The sequence below is a fragment of the Medicago sativa genome, chromosome 2 (assembly GCF_051527215.1).
Source record: "Medicago sativa cultivar Bolivia chromosome 2, Bolivia_mono, whole genome shotgun sequence".
In the NCBI taxonomy this organism is placed as follows: domain Eukaryota; kingdom Viridiplantae; phylum Streptophyta; class Magnoliopsida; order Fabales; family Fabaceae; genus Medicago; species Medicago sativa.
The window spans coordinates 47455530-47474843 of NC_140750.1; the positions used below are offsets into that span (position 1 = coordinate 47455530).

General features: G+C 35.0%; 2 protein-coding genes across 2 annotated transcripts; one reads left to right on the forward strand and one right to left on the reverse strand.

Moving 5' to 3' along the window:
• Positions 1-8670: 8670 nt before the first annotated feature.
• Positions 8671-14386, forward strand: LOC146946986 (nudix hydrolase 19, chloroplastic-like). Its single transcript, XM_085744746.1, has 6 exons — positions 8671-9237; positions 10533-10673; positions 10758-10862; positions 11021-11120; positions 12644-12736; positions 13669-14386. The coding sequence occupies exons 1-6, from the start codon at positions 8671-8673 to the stop codon at positions 13959-13961; spliced, it is 1299 nt and encodes a 432-aa protein (XP_085600872.1). The 3' UTR covers positions 13962-14386.
• Positions 14387-15188: 802 nt separating this feature from the next.
• Positions 15189-15736, reverse strand: LOC146946987 (zinc finger A20 and AN1 domain-containing stress-associated protein 6-like). Its single transcript, XM_085744747.1, has one exon. It carries the CDS (start codon positions 15683-15685, stop codon positions 15299-15301), a length of 387 nt encoding a protein of 128 aa, XP_085600873.1. The 5' UTR covers positions 15686-15736; the 3' UTR covers positions 15189-15298.
• Between the last annotated feature and the right edge of the window lie 3578 nt (positions 15737-19314).

Sequence of the window (19314 nt, forward strand, 5' to 3'; positions counted from 1 at the left end):
TCAATCTTAATGTCTTTCTAAAAATCACAGAACTATCTTAGGACATTGTGATTGAAACTTTACCTTTGCTACATGTGGATTGGTTGTCCACATTAGTATTAGTCTTTCACATAATAACCTTTCATTAACTAAAACACTCAGGATTTGCCTTTAAACTAGGGTCCTACTGGAATCCAGGTTTGCCCTGCAGTGCTTACTTGCATCTACAACATCTTATCATGCATACATCTTATCATGCATACATAATGTTTCTTACCGCACCTTGCGACTTATGCCTCTTACTTATGTTACTTATCTTGATGATTCTACAAATCTCTTATCTCTTTTCGGAGTCTTAAGAAACCTTTCTATCTCTTCACAATCTCCTTGCACCCGAATTCATGGGTAACTCACATAACTTGACTTGGAGAAACGAAATCAATTACGCCTATTCACCTAACAATCTATTAACCAGTTTTGCGGTTCACATGCTCTTAAAACTTTCTACCAAGTCCATTTTCCCTTGCACTTGAACGCTCTTAGCAAAAATCTGTGCATCCCCGCATGCTATTGGTATCACACGGACATTGTTGTTCCTCATAAAACCTTATCTTCGTGGTATTCACATACTTTCAAGTACCGCTTCTTGTTAGTTAATAACGATACTCATTCTAGTATTTTGCTTCTAGAAATTTCTAAACATTGGTACATAGGTTCTTGGAACGAGTAGATACATGTCTAAAACAAGATCCTTTTAAAATCGAGTCTGTAATGGTACTGCAGAACCACAGGACGAGTCTCTATATCTTGATAAAGGTTTTACAACTCGCCCCAAACTTGTCTATAACAAGTTGGTCCTGAAGTTTGTACTTCTTAAGCGAGCGTACTTGCTTACGACGTACCTCATCAGTTTCAACAATGTACAAGATCATGTTTTTAAAACAACATCGTTCCCAAGTTCCTTAATACCAATCTTAACCTTAAAAGTTATAAATCATGGCTTAACATTATTCTAGCAAGTATCGTTATCACTTAACAAGTATGGTATAAGAGGGTACGTACTTCATCGTGCATAATTCATGAACCGAATTTCCTTATCATAGCACATACTCTTCCGGACTAACCAATAGCTTTTCTACGCATCCGACATCACCAATCAGGCAACCCGATTACTTCATTTGTGGCGACTCTAGTCTTTCTTGTTTTTCTTAAGTGAAGATACATCCTATATACTTTCACCTAAATCATCACTGACTGAATGAGCATCAATACTTACTTATCATATCGAGAACTCCTCGCTCATCTCACAATGCTTTTCACTAAAACTATATTACTACACCGAACATTCTTACTACCAAATTCCATCTCCCATGGTTACCGTCAACAACTTTACCGATTAACTTCCGTTGCGCTACTCTGATTCCCACCGGTTGGCTTTAACCAATACTCTAATCCGTTGAGACGAGTGAAACTTCACACTCCTTCTATCATTTCATTAATATCTTTTTGAACTCTTCTCAAGACTTCCTATGTTGCAATCAATTCTGCAACCTTGCTTTACCCTTTGCTTGTAAGATTAAATCTCAAGGTAGACTTACCTCTTGACATATCAATGCCATACTTACACTTGTTCTCGAGCAATTTTAACTCATAGAGCACATCTTTTTTACTACATACTTACTATTTCCATGAATCGTTCTTACGACTTCCCATGGTAGACTCATCTTGCACTAGGACATACCTTCCTCAAATATCTAACCTTGTTCCAGGTGAATTTCACTTACTCTATACGAGCCGTGACCGACTGGTACCTGTAGAATTCCATTTTAATTCCAAAAAAATGTCAACTTCAATAACCCATATGCGTATATCTTTCTAAACTCAGGTAACTTTATGATTCAACATCATAACGAGCCTTAGCAAGTCAATCAAGCAAAACATAGGTTCGAGGGATACTCATAACTCCACAAAAACCGAGAACCTTGTGATTTCACACCACTTTAACTCATTTCATCATGTCTTCACATCCGCGACGTCCATTCTAGATACCGAAACCTCTAAACTCTTGTTCTAAGCTCAATCTCAACTCTTAACACTTTAACTTCCAAAGTTACCTTAAACCGAATCGATTTCGTTAATAGTTGCTCATGCCTTTTTCCTTTGGAAACCTTAGGATGTGATATGCATTCGTCACTTGATGTCATAAAAGGTTTTCGTCGCATAAAAGATTGTGAAGACAACCCCCCCCCCAATAGTCACTGCAGACCCTAGAGACGAACTGACAGTTTTCGGAAAAAACTGAAAATTTTGCCCCAGGTTCGCTATTGACGAGTTTCTTCAGCTCAATTTTCCAGAAAACATTCTTTGCATGAAAATTCTTATTTCTCAAGTAATCTAATGCACATCATTCATTCCTAACATCGTAAAATATTCTGTAATATATGCATGGCAAACATCAACCTATTTCGATACAATTCTCGGCACGTCAGAAATTAATGCCTTAGTCCTGATAACATAAAACTTTCACTTAACTCCTTAACTTCTATCACATAACGCTATTCCTGATAGCCTACTTACTCCGTCAACATATGTCGACTTCTCCCTATCTTGTAGCCTTGCACTTACTTCCAGAATACAATTCCTTTCTATACCATACCCGTTCCAACACGTCTCTTACCGAAGCTTCAGGTCATACTTAGATATTTCCCTAATTCTTCACTTACGAGTATACGAAGTATCATTAACAACTTACCCAACGCTGTCGGAACATCCCTTCTTAACATTGCCTTACATTCCCGGAGGATTCATACTTCTACTTGCTTAGTTCACCGGCCATCTACTGGCATGATCAACTTCTTACTAATACTCAATCCGAGTTCTTACTTCTGAGTTCACACTTTTCAGTGCATCTTCATCACATACTTCGTTCCTCCCGGGTCCTATTCAGCTCTGAGGCATCCGTTCTAATCATCGAATGCTAAATTGAGTTGATTAGGCTCAACTAGCAACAACAACTAGAACATTTACCCGAAACCCAATGGTCTCACTACCTTTGTTGTAACTTAATGACCCAAGGCACGATCTGAATCGACCTGCTCTGATACCAAATGTAATACCCACACTAATCGTATCTAGAAAGTTTAGCATGTGCATTAGTTTAGTACTAGATACATTAAAATTTACAACATTAAAACTTCGAATGAATATCTTATACAACAATATGCGTTCGTACAATAATAATACAACTCAACTTCTCTAAAACATAGCAATGTGTCCTTGAAGATCCATATCATCCTGCAGCGGGTACGAACGAGCACTTGCTGAAATATCCATTCGGCTACTAACTTGTCATTCAACCTGTTTATCTGAAACAAATAAGGATTGAGATGAGACATAATGTCTCAGTGAGTTCCACCTAATCCTAGGCTATAGGTAACCTCGGGGGAAACCTACGGTCACCACGTGTCTACAATACAACCTGCTGGTTGATTATACGTGTGTGGGGACTTGCATAATCAGACGGCCGTGTATACTAGGGCCATCATAAGATTCTTCTTAACTTGTTATAGGCCTTGATATCACTATACGTGTCATGGCAGTTAAGGGGAACCTAAGACCGCAATGCCAAGATAGGCTTTACGCATCGAGGCCTACACATACTATAATCATGACACGATTCTAAACCGGACGATTAGGGGAAACCTAAGATCTTCATCGGCATAACCTTCTCTACTTGTTCTATTGCATATACACGTTGCGTCTAACAACATATCATTCTCGCTAACATACTAATTCCTGACGATCTACGTCAAGGCTTCACTAGTTCTTGACTATCTACGTCAAGGCTCTATTACATAACATATAAATGTCTAATCAAAATGCATTGTTAGATTCATTCATTAGGTTAACGTTGATCAAACAATCACTTATCTGAGTTCAATTTTACGGAGAGCCCCGGGGTGGAGTAAACCCGAGCGCAATCCCTATCTAACCGATGGAAACCTATCTAAGGTATAACCAACGGCACTCCCTCAGTGACGTGCAGGTTCCTTACGGCTAACCCCGTTTCACCTAGTGGAAACCCCTTGAGCCAACCTAGTGTGGATCACAAGGGACACGACACCTACATCATTATTAAAGTCTTGGTCTATACATGCATGAAGATTACATCTATACATGCTATCTCTTTTACCTCGGATCCTTATATGATCCTACTAGAGGTAAACTAAATGCTTGCTTATCTTACTATGTGAAGAGATATCTAATCAATTCACGTCTAGACATGCTTGCATGATCATTCTAGTTCCTATGCGAAGAGAATACTCTATATCACTTCACGTCTTATCAAGCATATTGCTCATGCGTAGCATTCTATTTCTTTACAAGCTATTCTAGTTCTTGACAAGCTATGTCAAAGCTCTACTTTCATTCCCTTCCTGAATGATTAAATTGCTACCCGATTCTTATCGTAACATCTCTCGTTTGCCATGCTTTGCGAACTTTGTCAAATACTTGCTTCTTTCTCAAGAAAACCTTGCACAAGATTATCAAATAGGACCTTGGTTTGAGGGGTTTACTTTTATAAAAAGACTACTCGAAGAAAAACTGAACCAGAACATGCCAACAATGCCTGAAGCGAGCAAACAGTGCACTCGCACACTGTCTACTCGCCTAGGCGAGTGACTTACTCGCTGTGGCAAGTTGCTACTCGCTGTGGCGAGTTGGGGGCGAGCAACCTCTCCCCCCCCCCCCCCCCGTTCTATGGCCAAGTTTGCCTAACGAGCTACCTGCTCGCTGTGGCGAGTTGTGACAGTCCAGCACTTGTAAAAATGGTATTTTTGACCCAAAAACCTCAAAACCAAGTCTCTCTATGTATATTATAACCCTAGTGGTCATAGAAAATCTGTAAAAAATTTATATGGCAAGTATTTACAAGCTTAGTAAGCATGGCATAAAAAGGGGGTACTAAACTCTATGTATAAACCCTAGAAATTCATGGTTATCTTACAAGAGTAAAACACATAATCCCAAGGGTGGAAAACTATCTAAGAACTCACCTAAAAAAATTCTTGTGACAGCTCCAAGTCCCAAGCTCAAGCAAGCCAAAACCCTAGCTCTTGAATCACCAACATCCCTAGCCCTAGCTCATCAATCCAACTTCAAAACATCTTTCTCTTTGATTCTTGACCATGAAGAACCCATAACTTGAATCATCTTTCAACTTACCAAGAACCAAACCCTAAATTTTGAATCTCTTCTTGAGAGGAGAAGTAGAGAAATCAAACAAAGTACATGCTTCCCTTAGCTTAAGAGATCATGAGGGAACATAATCTAAAAGCTTGCCATGAAAAGAGAAAGATTTGGAAGGCTTGGTGGAGAGAAAGAGGGAAAAGGGGCGTGGAAGAAGAGAGAGAAGGAGGAGAGAAAATCCTTGCCAAAAACTTAGAGAGAGAAGGAAGATGGGAAATGAGATATTTTGGGGGCCAAAACCATATAAATATCCATCTGCGTGCAATTACCATTATGCCCTTGCCTTAAACGTGTTTAATACGGCACTGATACTTAACTCGTATTTAGCTGAAATCACATAATAAATATTTCCGTCAAACTTTCTTTTTGTAACATTAATCCTCTGGCACGATCGACTGGTAATATTCCGATACTGACAGGCGGGACATTATATTGTCCCTATAAATTGAACTAAGTTCACGATGACCATCTCTCTTATTATAAAACAACTACAAATGGATATATCTATACCTATATCTATACTATATATAATGAAAACTACCTATTTCAGCATTTTTGGGTTGGACTTTTCTTTTCAAAAATACCATCAATTTTCAATTCAAATAACACATGTAACAAATAAATAAGAATAAATTTAAATATTAAAACAAATGTAACAAACACGATATGAATATATTTTATCGTTTTTTTCCTTAGATAAGAATAAATTTAAATATTAAAACAAATGTAACAAACACAATATGAATATATTTTATCGTTTTTTTTCCTTTATCATTTGAAAAGTGTAACAAACTATATGAGTATATTTATACTTACTTTTTTATCATTCCAATTATACCATTAAACAACTTTTTTTATAATAAAATTGTTGTTGGTGTCATGAGAAAAAGAATTTAGATTTTTTTTTGTTATATTGTATTATTGTCGGTGTCGTTGAAAAAGATAATCATGGTTAGTTTGATTTTTTATAAGTTGAAAGCAACAAGCATTTATATTTTTTTATTTTTAATCAAAATCAAAATTTCATAAAAAAAACACCGTTCATAATTTTCAAACGTTAGCGCAATAAAAAGAGCGGAAAGACGGACACGTGAGTGCGCGTCTTTTCGCTAGTTATATGTAAATAAAACTACCCATTTCAACACTTTTGGGCTGAATTTTTCTTTTCAAAAATACCCTTAATTTTCAATACAAATAATACATGTAACAAATAAATAAGAATAAATTTAAATATTAAAACAAATGTAACAAATACGTTATGAATATATATTTTTTGTTTTTTTCCTTTATCATTTAAAAAGTGTAACAAGCTAGATGAGTATATTTATACTTACTTTTTTTATCATTCCAGTTATACCCTTAAACAACTTTTTCTATAATAAAATTGTTGTTGGTGTCATCAAAAAAAGAATTTAGATTATATTTTTTTTTGTTATATTGTATTATTGTCGGTATCGTTGAAATAAATAATCATGATTAGTTTGATTTTTTATAACTTGAAAGCAACAAACATTTATATTTTTTTTTTAGTTTTAATCAAAATCAAAATTTCATAAAAAAAAACACCGTTCATAATCTTCAAACGTTAGCGTAATAAAAAGAGTGGAAAGACGGGCACGTGAGTGTCCGTCTTTTCGCTAGTATTAATAAAGTTTTTTGTAACTTTTAAAATTTGTTATTTAATTTTTTTTGGTTTTTAGAATCACGGATAAAAAGCTTTATTTTGAATACGAAAAAAGCTTCTTTGCTTTCCAACCTTTCTCTTCCTTTCCCAATCCTCGCCGACCTTCCACAAACCACCACCGTTTCTTTCCAATTCTCCTTCATTACCCAATCTTTCCGTCGAGATGTAGCCTAACTCTCACGGTGGTGCGATCGGCTCCTCTTTCGCCGCGACGCCACCATCGTCACAAGCAGTCGTCGGCGTCCTCTGTCACGACATGCTTGCTGTTCCGTAGCAGATCTCGTCGTTTTGCTATTCTATGGTTGTCGTCGCCGTTGATGGCTGCAACGGTGTTCTTTTTGTTCACCGTCGTTTTCTCAGACCTTTTCGGGTAGGATACATCAGATCTCAGATCTCTGCCTCCACGTTGTTCTCAGACCCTTTCGCGTGATCTGGTTTCGTTGCTGGGTTTCGCAATCCGTCGCAACCTTTTCGTGATGGTTGTTCAAAACACCTCCATCACATCAGTGGAATTTGTTCTGGTTCAAGCGTGATATTTCAACATCGAAGCTGTAGTCATGGATTGTGTTCGGTTGGTGGTTCTGTCTCTTAACAGATTCACACCACCGTCGCCGGCTTATCCGAGTCACTATTAATTTGACAATGGACTCTTAGGCTCGAAATAGCCATGAATACTCGCTGTTTTTGTTGCAGTGGGTTGTCGGTGAGTAAACTTGTTATCCGTGTTGGCGGTCAGGTTACCTCACCACCCTCAAAGTCTAAGTTCCGTGCTTGCAAACATCACAAATCTGTGCACTGGTGCGCGATAGTTTGTTTGCTTTTAATATGTAATTTAGTTGGTGCGCGTGGATTCGCTAATTACCGTGTTGGCGGTCGAACTCACCCCCCACTTTCAAGCATTTTTCACATGGGACTGTTTGGACTCGAAAGAGTCGTCAATGCTTGATGTCTTTGTTGCAGGGAGTTGATGGCAAGTGATTCGATTTTGTGTTGATGATCGATTCACTCGTCAAACTCTTAATTGTTACAACTGTTTAGGGTTGAATCCACTTTGTGGATATTCATTTTTTATTTTTGTTTTATTTTGCCTGATAGGGTTGTCGACTGGGTCAGGTCTTATGTCCCCCCAGTTTTATTTTGTAATTTTTCCTTTTTTTTAATAATATATATGAGTAATCGGCAATAGATTAGAGTAGGGTACCAACTAAGTTGGACACTATTCTTTTCTATGTCACTTTGCTCTTGGCTTATCAAAAAAAAAAAATCACGGATAAAAAATTTGTTTTTGTAACTTTCCATCTCTCTTCACGGATCAAAAATTTGTTATTAACTTTTTTGTTTCTTGTTAATCCTTCGGTAAATAGAGTTAAAAATATGAAGTTTTGTTGTAAAATAAGCATAATTTGATGCAAAATTGTTTTGTTAAGTAGTCTATAGTTAGAGTTTACACATTTTAAATATGGAAAAATGAAATGTTTGAGATTCAAACCCAACACCTACCTATACAATATTTCTACCATACTGAGTTAAATTCACACTATCAACAAACTCTTCTTTATTAATCACCTTATCTAAAACACTTCTTGTTTTTTTTTTTTTAAGGATCACTTCTTTAATTTTTGTAAAATTTAGGTAAAAAAAAAGGTAAATTACATTTTTTTTATCACAATAATTGTTTTTCATCTTACTTTTTTGTTTTTCATCTTACTTTTTTTTTTCTCCATCAAAACCAAACATCACCTCTATGGAAGAAGAACATGTTGAAGCTACAATCTACAAAACTCATTTCCTTACTTTCACTCTCTAAGAACCTCACACACAAATCTACAACACCTTTCTCTCATTCTACTCACTACCTCACCATGTCCATAAACCTTACCACCCACGCTTTCGCCGGAAACCCACTAATCTCCAAAACCCAAAACAAAAACGATCTATTTTCCCCCACAACCGCTCTCGAAACCCTAAAATCCCGAATCACCGACAATACCAACCACCACTCTCCGAATTTCAAGATACTTCCGTTCAGGAACGGGAGGCCTCTCGCGACTGCCGGTGGCGGTGAGCCGTGGCGACTCGGTTGGATTGGTGTTGGGGAAATTAGGGGAGTGATGGGGACTGAATTGAATGGTGATTTGTTTGTTTATTTGGGTTCGAATGTTGAAGAAGACGCGGTTTATTGGACGATTGATGTGTCTGGGGAGAGTGGTTTTGTGGCGGAGTTTGGTGGAGTGAGGTTTAGTTTTGTTGAGTTGAGGACACTTATGGTTGCTACTGATTGGGTTGATTTTAAAGCTATGGGGAATTTGGCTATTGCTGGTCATGTGAGTTTCTTTTTGTTGTGTTGTTGAGTAATTACACTGTTTAATTAATATACCATTGTTTTTGGAGGATAATTTGTAATTGATGCGATGTTTGGTGGAAACTATGCGATTGAGCATATAGAGAGTAGTTGAATCACTAGAGGCAGAAGAAAACTTAGAAAACCTATACGAGAAACTATTAAGAAATATGGTATATGGTAGAGTGTTATGACATTTGATCCATGTGACGGACTACATTTAGTGGGATAAGATTAAGTGGTTGTTGTTGTTGATGATAAGCAAATGTTAATTGTGATTAAATTAATGGTTATGTTAGTTTTTTGGGTTTGAGTTTGAACCTCTTGGTTAGAATTACCTCAACGTTTCTCACCTCACCAACCAAGTTGCGTACTTGGTCGAGACATAATATATTTTGCAAAATAAAAGAGAACTAACGATGGATTGAAGAATGGTACATTTAGGATTTGCAAGTGGTTCATTGTTGTAAAACAACAACAACAATCAATCTTTATCCCACTAAGCGGGGGTCAGCTACATGGATCAAACAACGTTGTAATGTGGTTCATTGTTATCACTATATCAATATATTATCTTATATTATTATATAACCATAATAAAAACATACATACATAACAAAACAACACGATTATCGAGTAAAAAACTGTTGGTGATGGATGATGTTAGAACTTCGGAGGGTTCAGAACATAATATATCAATACGAGTTTTGTAATCTTAGAAAGTAGAAATCATTGTCTTGTTTTCTTCATCTTTTAAGAATGGAACCCAACACCTTATTGTTGACTGACTATGTTTGATCTCACTTACCAGTTGGACCGACTTTCATTGGCAGAATATTTGAATTAAATTATGTTCAGATTAGTCTCTGAAAAATTGGAGGTGAAAAGAGCATCCAAATGTGTTGGGGTTGAGTATGTGATTTCAGTTTTTCTTTTTATTTTATTCACCTCAGATGTTTGACATCAAATTATAGGAAGAGAAAATGATTTTCTACTTGCTCATGTTCATCTCCTTCTTTACTTTCCCACCTTTCAATTGTCTGAGAATTTGTTTATAGATTTTACAAGCTTGAGAGTTATTAGTCTTCATTTTATTTAGGATTTATCATATTTCATTGTGACAAATACTAAAATACTTATGCAAGTGTCTGCAGTTATGTTATTTTTCTAGTTTGTTGATCTTTATCATATTTCAGTGGTAAATGACTGTTGTAAGATATTTACATATCGAAATACCAATTGGCAATTGCTGCTTTACTAATTCCTAGATTTTTCCAGGCAAGAGCACTGTTAGAATGGCATAATATATCACGTTTTTGTGGACATTGTGGGGAGAAAACAGTCCCAAAGGAAGCTGGGAGGCGGAAGCAGTGTTCAAACGAATCATGCAAAAAGAGGATATATCCACGAGTTGACCCGGTTTGCTAGTTTCTGTTTTAAGTTTTAATGGTCAATTGAATGATTTGATGTTTTGCTGAAGACTGATCAATTGATCTTATGCAGGTGGTCATTATGCTGGTAATTGATCGAGAGAATGATCGTGCCCTTTTGAGCAAACAATCCAGATTTGTGCCTAGAATGTGGAGTTGCTTAGCAGGTTTTATAGAGGTGCATTCTTGACCTTATTTAATGTGTCTTTGGCATGAGATTAGATTTTAGTTTATGCATGGTTATTTTTATTTTTTTTATTTTTTTTATTTTTTAGTTGTAACATTTTATCACTATATTTAAAAAACTTATAATTTGTCTGTGGGTGTTGCATTTAGCCAGGAGAAAGCTTGGAGGAGGCTGTGAGAAGAGAAACATGGGAGGAGACTGGTATTGAAGTTGGAGAAGTTGTATATCACAGTTCTCAGCCATGGCCTGGTATAACATATTTTGATTAATGATTTTATTTAAATTAACTTTTGTACTGCTATTATTTTCTCCATTGTTTGTATCAGCAAAAATACGAAAGATCTTCGTTTATAAACATCTATTAGTGGATGTTCTAACTGATGTGTGTAAAAAAAATTTGGTTTTGGCTCTTGCTTTTTCTTTCCCCCATGATTATCTTCGAGGGCATTAAGGATGACCAAATTGAATATGAGACTTCTACTTAGTTTATGGTAGAATTTATTAAAAAGGAAATGAATGTAGTCAGGGTAGTCTGAGTTGAGATCCTGTGCAGGGTCAGGGAGAGGTAACTAGATCGTAAATCATGGAATGTCACAAAGATCGTAAGATCCTACAAAATACTTAATATAACAACTTAAGTGAAATAAACTTCAAATCACATCCAAAATACTTAATGAAACTCAAATTTAGGATCATAAGATTCATAACATGAAGTGGTACAAAATTCATAAATGGCACAAACAGCCAAAGCCATGGATATAAAATGTCAATGGGAAGGAATATAAATCCGAGCAGTGCCAGGACAGATGGAAAGGGTCAAATGGGTTACTGCTTAAGGGTAGCACTCGCACAAAGCCTGAAGGTTGCTACCTCGTTTGACTCTATGAGATGGAAACGGTTATGTATGCACGATGGGAAGGCAGCACCCAGAAGCAGTGGCTGAAGGCAAAAAAAGAGCGCAAAACAGAGCAATTCAAACGAAAGCCAGGTTTCCGCAAATTATTAGGCTTAGTGACTTAGACACTAACTATCACACCCTTTTCATGTCTTTAAAACATGACTTTCTAGGGTTATTTAATGCTATTTTTCGTTTTCATGAAACTGGATCGCGGACCCAACCCGTGAACAACTGCTCTGTGCAGACACAAACACAATCGACCAGATCAGCGCACATGATTCAACCAGTTCTACAGCTCTGAATGGATATCCATGCCGCTCCCACCAATTTACGATTCTTTGCATGCACAAACAGTGAGACCTAGTATGATCACAGAACACACAATTCGATGCTCTGAGTCCTGATTTTTACTACAATGGATGTAGTTGTTTTCATCTTATAAATGTGACTACTGACTACATTTATTACTACCTTCCAAATGTGTAATCATGTTTCAATTTGTATTGTGATTTGCCTATTATCATATGAATCAACTTTTTTTGTTGTAAAAGGAACGTCATAGAAAACTTATAGGCTGTACACTATTGGTATATGTTAACTAATTATTTTGTCCTGATTTTCAACTTGCTTTAGGATCTGTTATGGAATACACTATTTTTCCTTTATCATATTCTCAGAAAGTTATGCAATACACTATTTCTTCCTTTATCATAATCTAAGAAGAAATTTAATCACTTGTGTGGTGTTTTGATGATATTGAAATTAACATAATCTGAGTTAATGTCTTGAATATGTTCAGTCTACATGAATGTTCTAATATTTTACTTTCTTTCATTTGTATGTTAATACTTTCTTTTCTATTGGTTGTATCTAGTTGGACCAAACAGTATGCCATGTCAGCTTATGGTTGGATTCTTTGCATATGCTAAATCCCTGGAAATTAACGTCGACAAGGAAGAGTTGGAAGGTATAATAGCCACCATTGTTTCATTGAATTTATTTAATACCCACTCCCCACCTATTGCATCCCTTTTTCCTTGATATATATGCATGATATCGAGCGGTGAGCAAATGACGTACTAATTATGAGTTATGACTGACACTTGCATACATGTGTATAGTTGCATTCGTCGAGCGGTGAGTGATAGACATAAATTATGAGCAGTGAGGATTGAGCCCTACATGTGTATTGTTATGTATTCGTCTTGTATACATGTATAGTTGCAAGTATTAGAGTTATTATATAAGTGAATTTTTAAATGGTGTTTGGTTGAAATTCTGAAACCACGAGAAGAGTATGTGGTTCATTTTTCCAGAAATCATGGTGGCTCACCATGGCTCACTGGTGATAAGCATAGTGGGGTTGCCGAAATCACAGTGGGGATGGCCAATAGTGTAAAAGCACACTTTGTAGCTTTTTTAAATTCACGGTGGCTCACCATGATTTCGGCAACGCCATTGTGATGCCAAACATGCACGAAGAGTGTTTTTAATTGATGCCGTGTTTCTCTTCACCCCATTTGCATTCTTATCTAGCAAGCCTTTCTCTCCTATGTTGATGGCTTCTTTTTTTGTTACAACAATGCAATTGTTTAACTTCCCAAGCATTTGCTTCCACGCCACTTCACACACACTCCCATTTCTATCGTAGTATTATTTTTTAGAGGTCTGCTATTTGGTGCGAAAATACCATCCACGATGAGACACGATACAATTACAAAGTGGGTAGTGTGTTTATGTTTTTAAATAAATAAAAGTAACAGATGGATAAAATCAAAATTTAATCAAATGGCTAACATGAATTCGTTCTTTTTCGTCATCACATCCCTCGTACCGTTTAGTGTTTTCCTATTTTTTTATGATCAGTGACATATAATATGCTTCAACTTTCTTATGTAGATGCTCAGTGGCACAGTAGAGAAGATGTAAGAAAAGCTCTGACATTTGCCGAGTACAAGAAAGCTCAAACAACAGCAGCAGCTAAGGTAGAACAAATGTGTAAAGGAGTTGAAAAAACCCATAGCTTGTCTACTGATTTCAACGTGGAAAGTGGTGAACTTGCACCAATGTTTGTTCCTGGACCCTTTGCAATAGCCCACCACCTTATTTCCTCCTGGGCATTCCCAGATCAAAACGTAAAAGGTACTGAATGCCATTCAAAACAACCTAGTGGTTCTGTTTCAAATTTGTAGTATTGTCAGAGTTTTTTTGAAGATAACTTTGGATATAAGGGATGAGTGACCAAAGGGTATTTTAAGTTCAGTTCCAATAGTTGTAAAGATTATGCACACCTGGAACTGGAAACATCTACCTTTGATGTTGCTGTTAGCCGGCCCAATATAGTTTATTTACATGTATTAAATAGAATAAGTATGGAGATTTACTTCCATTCAGGTGTTTTTATGTTGGTTTGGTTGAGATAGAGTTGGCTCTTTAATTCCTAAAGGTTGTGTTAGCAACTAGCAGTTATTGTAGTTTCTGTGTTCTTGTAACAAACTCTCCATAGTGTTATTTATATTTCCATAATTGTAGTTTCTGTATTATTGTAACCAACTCTCCATAGTTTTACTTATATTTCCATAATATTGTTGAATATAATACAAGTATCGTTCCATTATATCTATCTATTACTTACTCTATACAATAGATCTGAGTTACTTTCTTTTCCGTACTATACTGGCTGGCTATGCTAGTATTGTGTGCTCATAACTGTGTTAGCAAAAGTAGTGGTGATGAGGAGTGAAATATGTTATATGAAAAACCAAATCCCCTGTTTAGAGGTTGAGATAACTGATAAAGATAGGATTTAGGGTTTTTATTAGGTCGAAATCCCCAAATTAACCCTGTCACAGGTCTAAAAATTGAGGGTACAATCATGGCTGTAGCGGTCCCTCCGCATCTCTACAACTACGAAACACAATACTTTTGGACTACTATCATGGACAATTGCTGTTCCGCCCCACCATTGTCGTGGCTGTGGCCGCCATCAACAGGAGAGGTTTGGAATCCTTTTTAAATACCTTTTTGATAAGAACAACTCTATCCATATAAATATCATTTTGGACCTTTCCAAAAAAAAAACAAAAAATATATATCATTTTGGGCAGTTGTGATAAGGTTGCTACAAGTTATGTGTGCAGTATCAGATGAGAACATCTAGATGACCAACCTATCTTTGGTAAGGTTGAGTATCAAGTCAGTCCCGGTACAGTAATAACCATCACGGGTTGATAGAGAAAGTAATGTGCAATAACCAATCAAGAAAATAAGGAAACTCATTCACATCAGGAAGATCTTCACAAATTGACAATAAGAAACCAAAAAAATAAAAATGCAATGGCTTCTTTTTTATAAAAACAAATTGTAATGAGTACGAAATTCATCAAGAATAGCAATTCTTTATAAGAGAAAAAAAGAATACCAAAAACAATAGTACCCAATATCTATTAAAAATTGAACCGAAGAAATATAATTTAAAATACTCCCTCACCTCTTCTCTCATCAACAACCTTAATATATCCTTAATAACCTATACCCTAAATTCTAGTTTATTTAGGACACATTTTGGATTTTGTTTGGCCAAAATTTGACGACCGATGCTTTTCAAATCAACATTACAAGAGTGTGTTTCTGGATACCTATGCCTTCCACAAAATACATCACCACAACTACACTCGAACCCTGTTAGTCCAATTCTTTTGTTGCAAGTCTTGCACCTATTGTAATTCTTCTTGCCAGTAGTGTCTGTGAAAGTAATAGAATCAATTTCTAAAATACTTGAGTTTTGAGAAGGAGATGACCCAAGAATAAGACCTTCAATTTCTGATAGAGTGAGGCAATCATCAGAACATTTTGGACACAAGAATTTCTCTATAGCAGAACTGCAATTATTAAGACAAAGTGGTGGTGGATCCATGTTGATTTCACTTGACAAATTAAGAGAAATCTTTCAGGGCAGAAGAGAAGTTTCTCAATGACTAAGAATATGAGAGAAATTATTGATTTTTATTTTGAGGGGACAAATAATTGATTTATTGAAAGGGGTGTTTATTGAATTTATTTTATAAGAAAAACATCCTAAAATACTATCTTGTCATTACTAATGGTATGATAACATCCTAAAATACTTTCTCGTCATTAACAATGGCATAATTAACATCCTAAAATATTATGTCGTCTATTTTTTTATAGTCACCATTTGCGCAACTTAGCTATATCCATATTTTAATATATACGTATCTTCATGTCCTCATAAGCTTAGCTCAGTTGGGTTGGTAAGGACAACACATAAAATATGCAAGGTCTGGGTTCAAATCCCTGCCAAAAAAAAAATAAATATAAATATGTATCTTCATTTTTTTTTTATGATATGGACGATCATTTTCTTTTAGGCTTCTGGGTGAATTTACCGATGTTTTTTTCTTCTTCAAACTAGTTACAAACCCGTGCTTCACACGGGTTCAATAACGTATTCGATAAAAAAATTCTTCAAAAGAAGAGATGTTAAAACGACGGAACATTGTGATTCATCATAAAATATATATGGGCTGATTAAGAGAACATATAATCAGTTTATAAAAATTAGTTTATGAGATTAGGAATTGACATAATATTTAGGATGAAAACAATTGGAACCAATGATGTGTGAATTATGATTACATATTATCCAAAATTATAAAAAAGAGTGTTGCTATAGAGTTACCAAAAAAAGGATTGATACCCATATTTACATCAGATGAAATCAAGCAAAGAAGTAGCATCGGTGAGGGAAGATAATCTAGTCTAGGATTAGAGTTAAGGTGATATGTTCAAAGTGCGGATCATGAACACCAAATCTTTATCTGGGAACGACTTGAACATGCATATTTTTAGGTGGCTTCTCTAGATCAAAAATTAGCTTATCACCTACCTCTAACATATGTTCTCGGCAAAAGTTGAACCATTGGCCGCCTAAGTATTTTTCGTATCTTGCTCTCTTTGCCGTTATCAAGCGACACTTATACCTTTTTTTGAGCTTGTCTGTCGATGAGTGTGATTGTTTTCCGTGTTCCTTTTAGAAATGTCCTTGATATCTCATTTGGGAAGTGTTGGGTACAAATCAAATTGCAGATAAATAAGAACCTTGCTGCATATGCAGTTGGCCAAATCCATCTCTTTCACAATAGAACCCGTGCAGGATCTCAAATCTAGTCATTGACTACAAAATGGAAGCAAAGAACTCAAGGTAAATAGATGGTAAATGATAAAGCTACGGAGTATTTTTTTTCCATAGTGTTACATCAACTATATTCCCACTGCATAAGGAAAGACATCTTTTAGGTCATTATCAAACTTATACAAAATCCTATCATCTGATGCTGACAAATTAGAAAATAATACCTTTTATCTTTCAACACAATGTTCGTGCACGGTTTCTTTCCAGTCTCAATTGGCGTTGTCTTGACAATCTCATGAAGAAGCCCGATGATTTCTTAAAAAAAATTACATCTATAAGAACATTATAATCGGAGAAAACACATAAATAAATTAAAGCACATAACTATACCATATAAAACGTCAGTTTTGAATTTTCCATCTTGAATTTCCTTAAATGACTTAAAGCGAAATTCATGAGTAAGAACGTTAGTTAACTTGTCATACTTCTGCACCTTTGTACCAGAACCAAAAACAATCTTAAAGGGATTAAATGCAATGTCATTATCAAACACATGACAATTATACAAAGTATAAGTCTTGTTTTCCTCGATCAAAGCCTTCCAATGCTCCAATTCTCTATATCGAGTTATTACATGAACTTGATCACCCTAAATCTGAGAAAGAAACCAAAAAATATAAATAAATTGAAATGTACACTAATAAGTAACATTGATAAATCATTAAGGAAATTACAACAAATCTTAACTAACTCATCTAACTTTTGCATCACAAATAATGAGCTTCATATGTTGATTCTCATTACTACCAGTCACAATCCAAGAATCCAGCACTCCAAATCCTATTTTCCAAATGTCCAAATCATTTTTGAGATCCTTAATGTAGTCATAATCCCTTGCCATTGAAAGTCCTATATAGAAATACAATAATACATCATTTAATTTTATTCCCTTTGTTCATTCTGGTATCGAAAGAAGCTAACATATTTCTATGTGATCAATTTTTGCATCATCAAATCAACCTGATCTTAAATGCACAAATTTTGTATCATCAAATTTTTGGACCTCAATGATATGACCAAAACAAATTTACACCAATCAACTTTCGTACGGCTCAATGATATAGGAAAGAATAAACCAAATATGAAAACTGTTACAGCTTTAGGATTACTCACAAAAACTAAAATAACCCACATGCACCAATTTTTTTTCAACTATAGTACCAGAAGTTAAAATAACAAATGTGTCAAAACCTTACCATGAGCTAAAATTCAATCATCATGACCTCTACTATACTCCACATAACAAAGGAAGATTTCTCTACAGCCATGCAACATAACAATTTTTAGTACATAATCCACTAACAATTGAAAAAGAAAAAATTAAACAAAAAATAAAACCCTTAAAATGCAGAATCTTGAAAAAAGCAAGAAAATCGCCTATGGTGAAGCAAAAACTAAAACAGTGTCGAAAAATGAACCCCTCAAGCCATAAAAACCAGTCAACTCAAGTCATGTATGATCTCAAAACCATGAAAAAAGGGAGAAAATGACCTCTTATGAAGAAGAAAGTGAAACAGTGTTCCCAGCTGAACTTAGATACCGTTTGGCCAAGGTTTTTTACGGTCTAAAAGTTACTTCAAAACAAAGTTAAAATAAAGGTCTTTAAGAAAGAAGCTAAAGTTATTTGGTTTCTTTGTTTTTGTAGTTTTAAAGCTATTTTTAAGTTAAATGTTGTTTGGCAAAATATTGTACAAACTTTGATTTTTTTTTTTTTATGGTGTTCGGGGTTCGAACGTCGTACTTGACATATATTTATGCATTGTTCCTATCATTTGAGCTAATCTCACGAGGACAAAGCTTTGAATTTATTATGAATTAACATAATAAATAAAAATGTTTAAAATATTTTCTAAAGGCTAAAAATGTTAAAAATAAAAGATATTTTTTTTACAAATACTTTATTTACTCAATAACGTTTATTTTGTGTAACATGAATACAAATCTGTATCATCATATAAATGACTTGTTAAATATTTGAATAGGAGAAACAATTTAAGGAGCCTGAAATAATAACATAAATAATGTCAAAATAGTTGGTTTTTTCTATTTCAATTATACTCTATATCAAATTTCGTCATTAGAATACCATATTTTTTATATGCGTAGTTTGTTACAATATAAAGATGCAAAATATATATATATATATATATATATATATATATATATATATATAAGTATAATTTTTTTAGTCATCTAGACATTTTTTTGAAGAAAAGACATCTACAATTTTACTTTTAATTAAAATCAAAATTTTATAAAAATAATCATATGCATTATGCAACGTCAAAAATAATTACACGCAGTAACGTAACAAAAAAACATACACACAT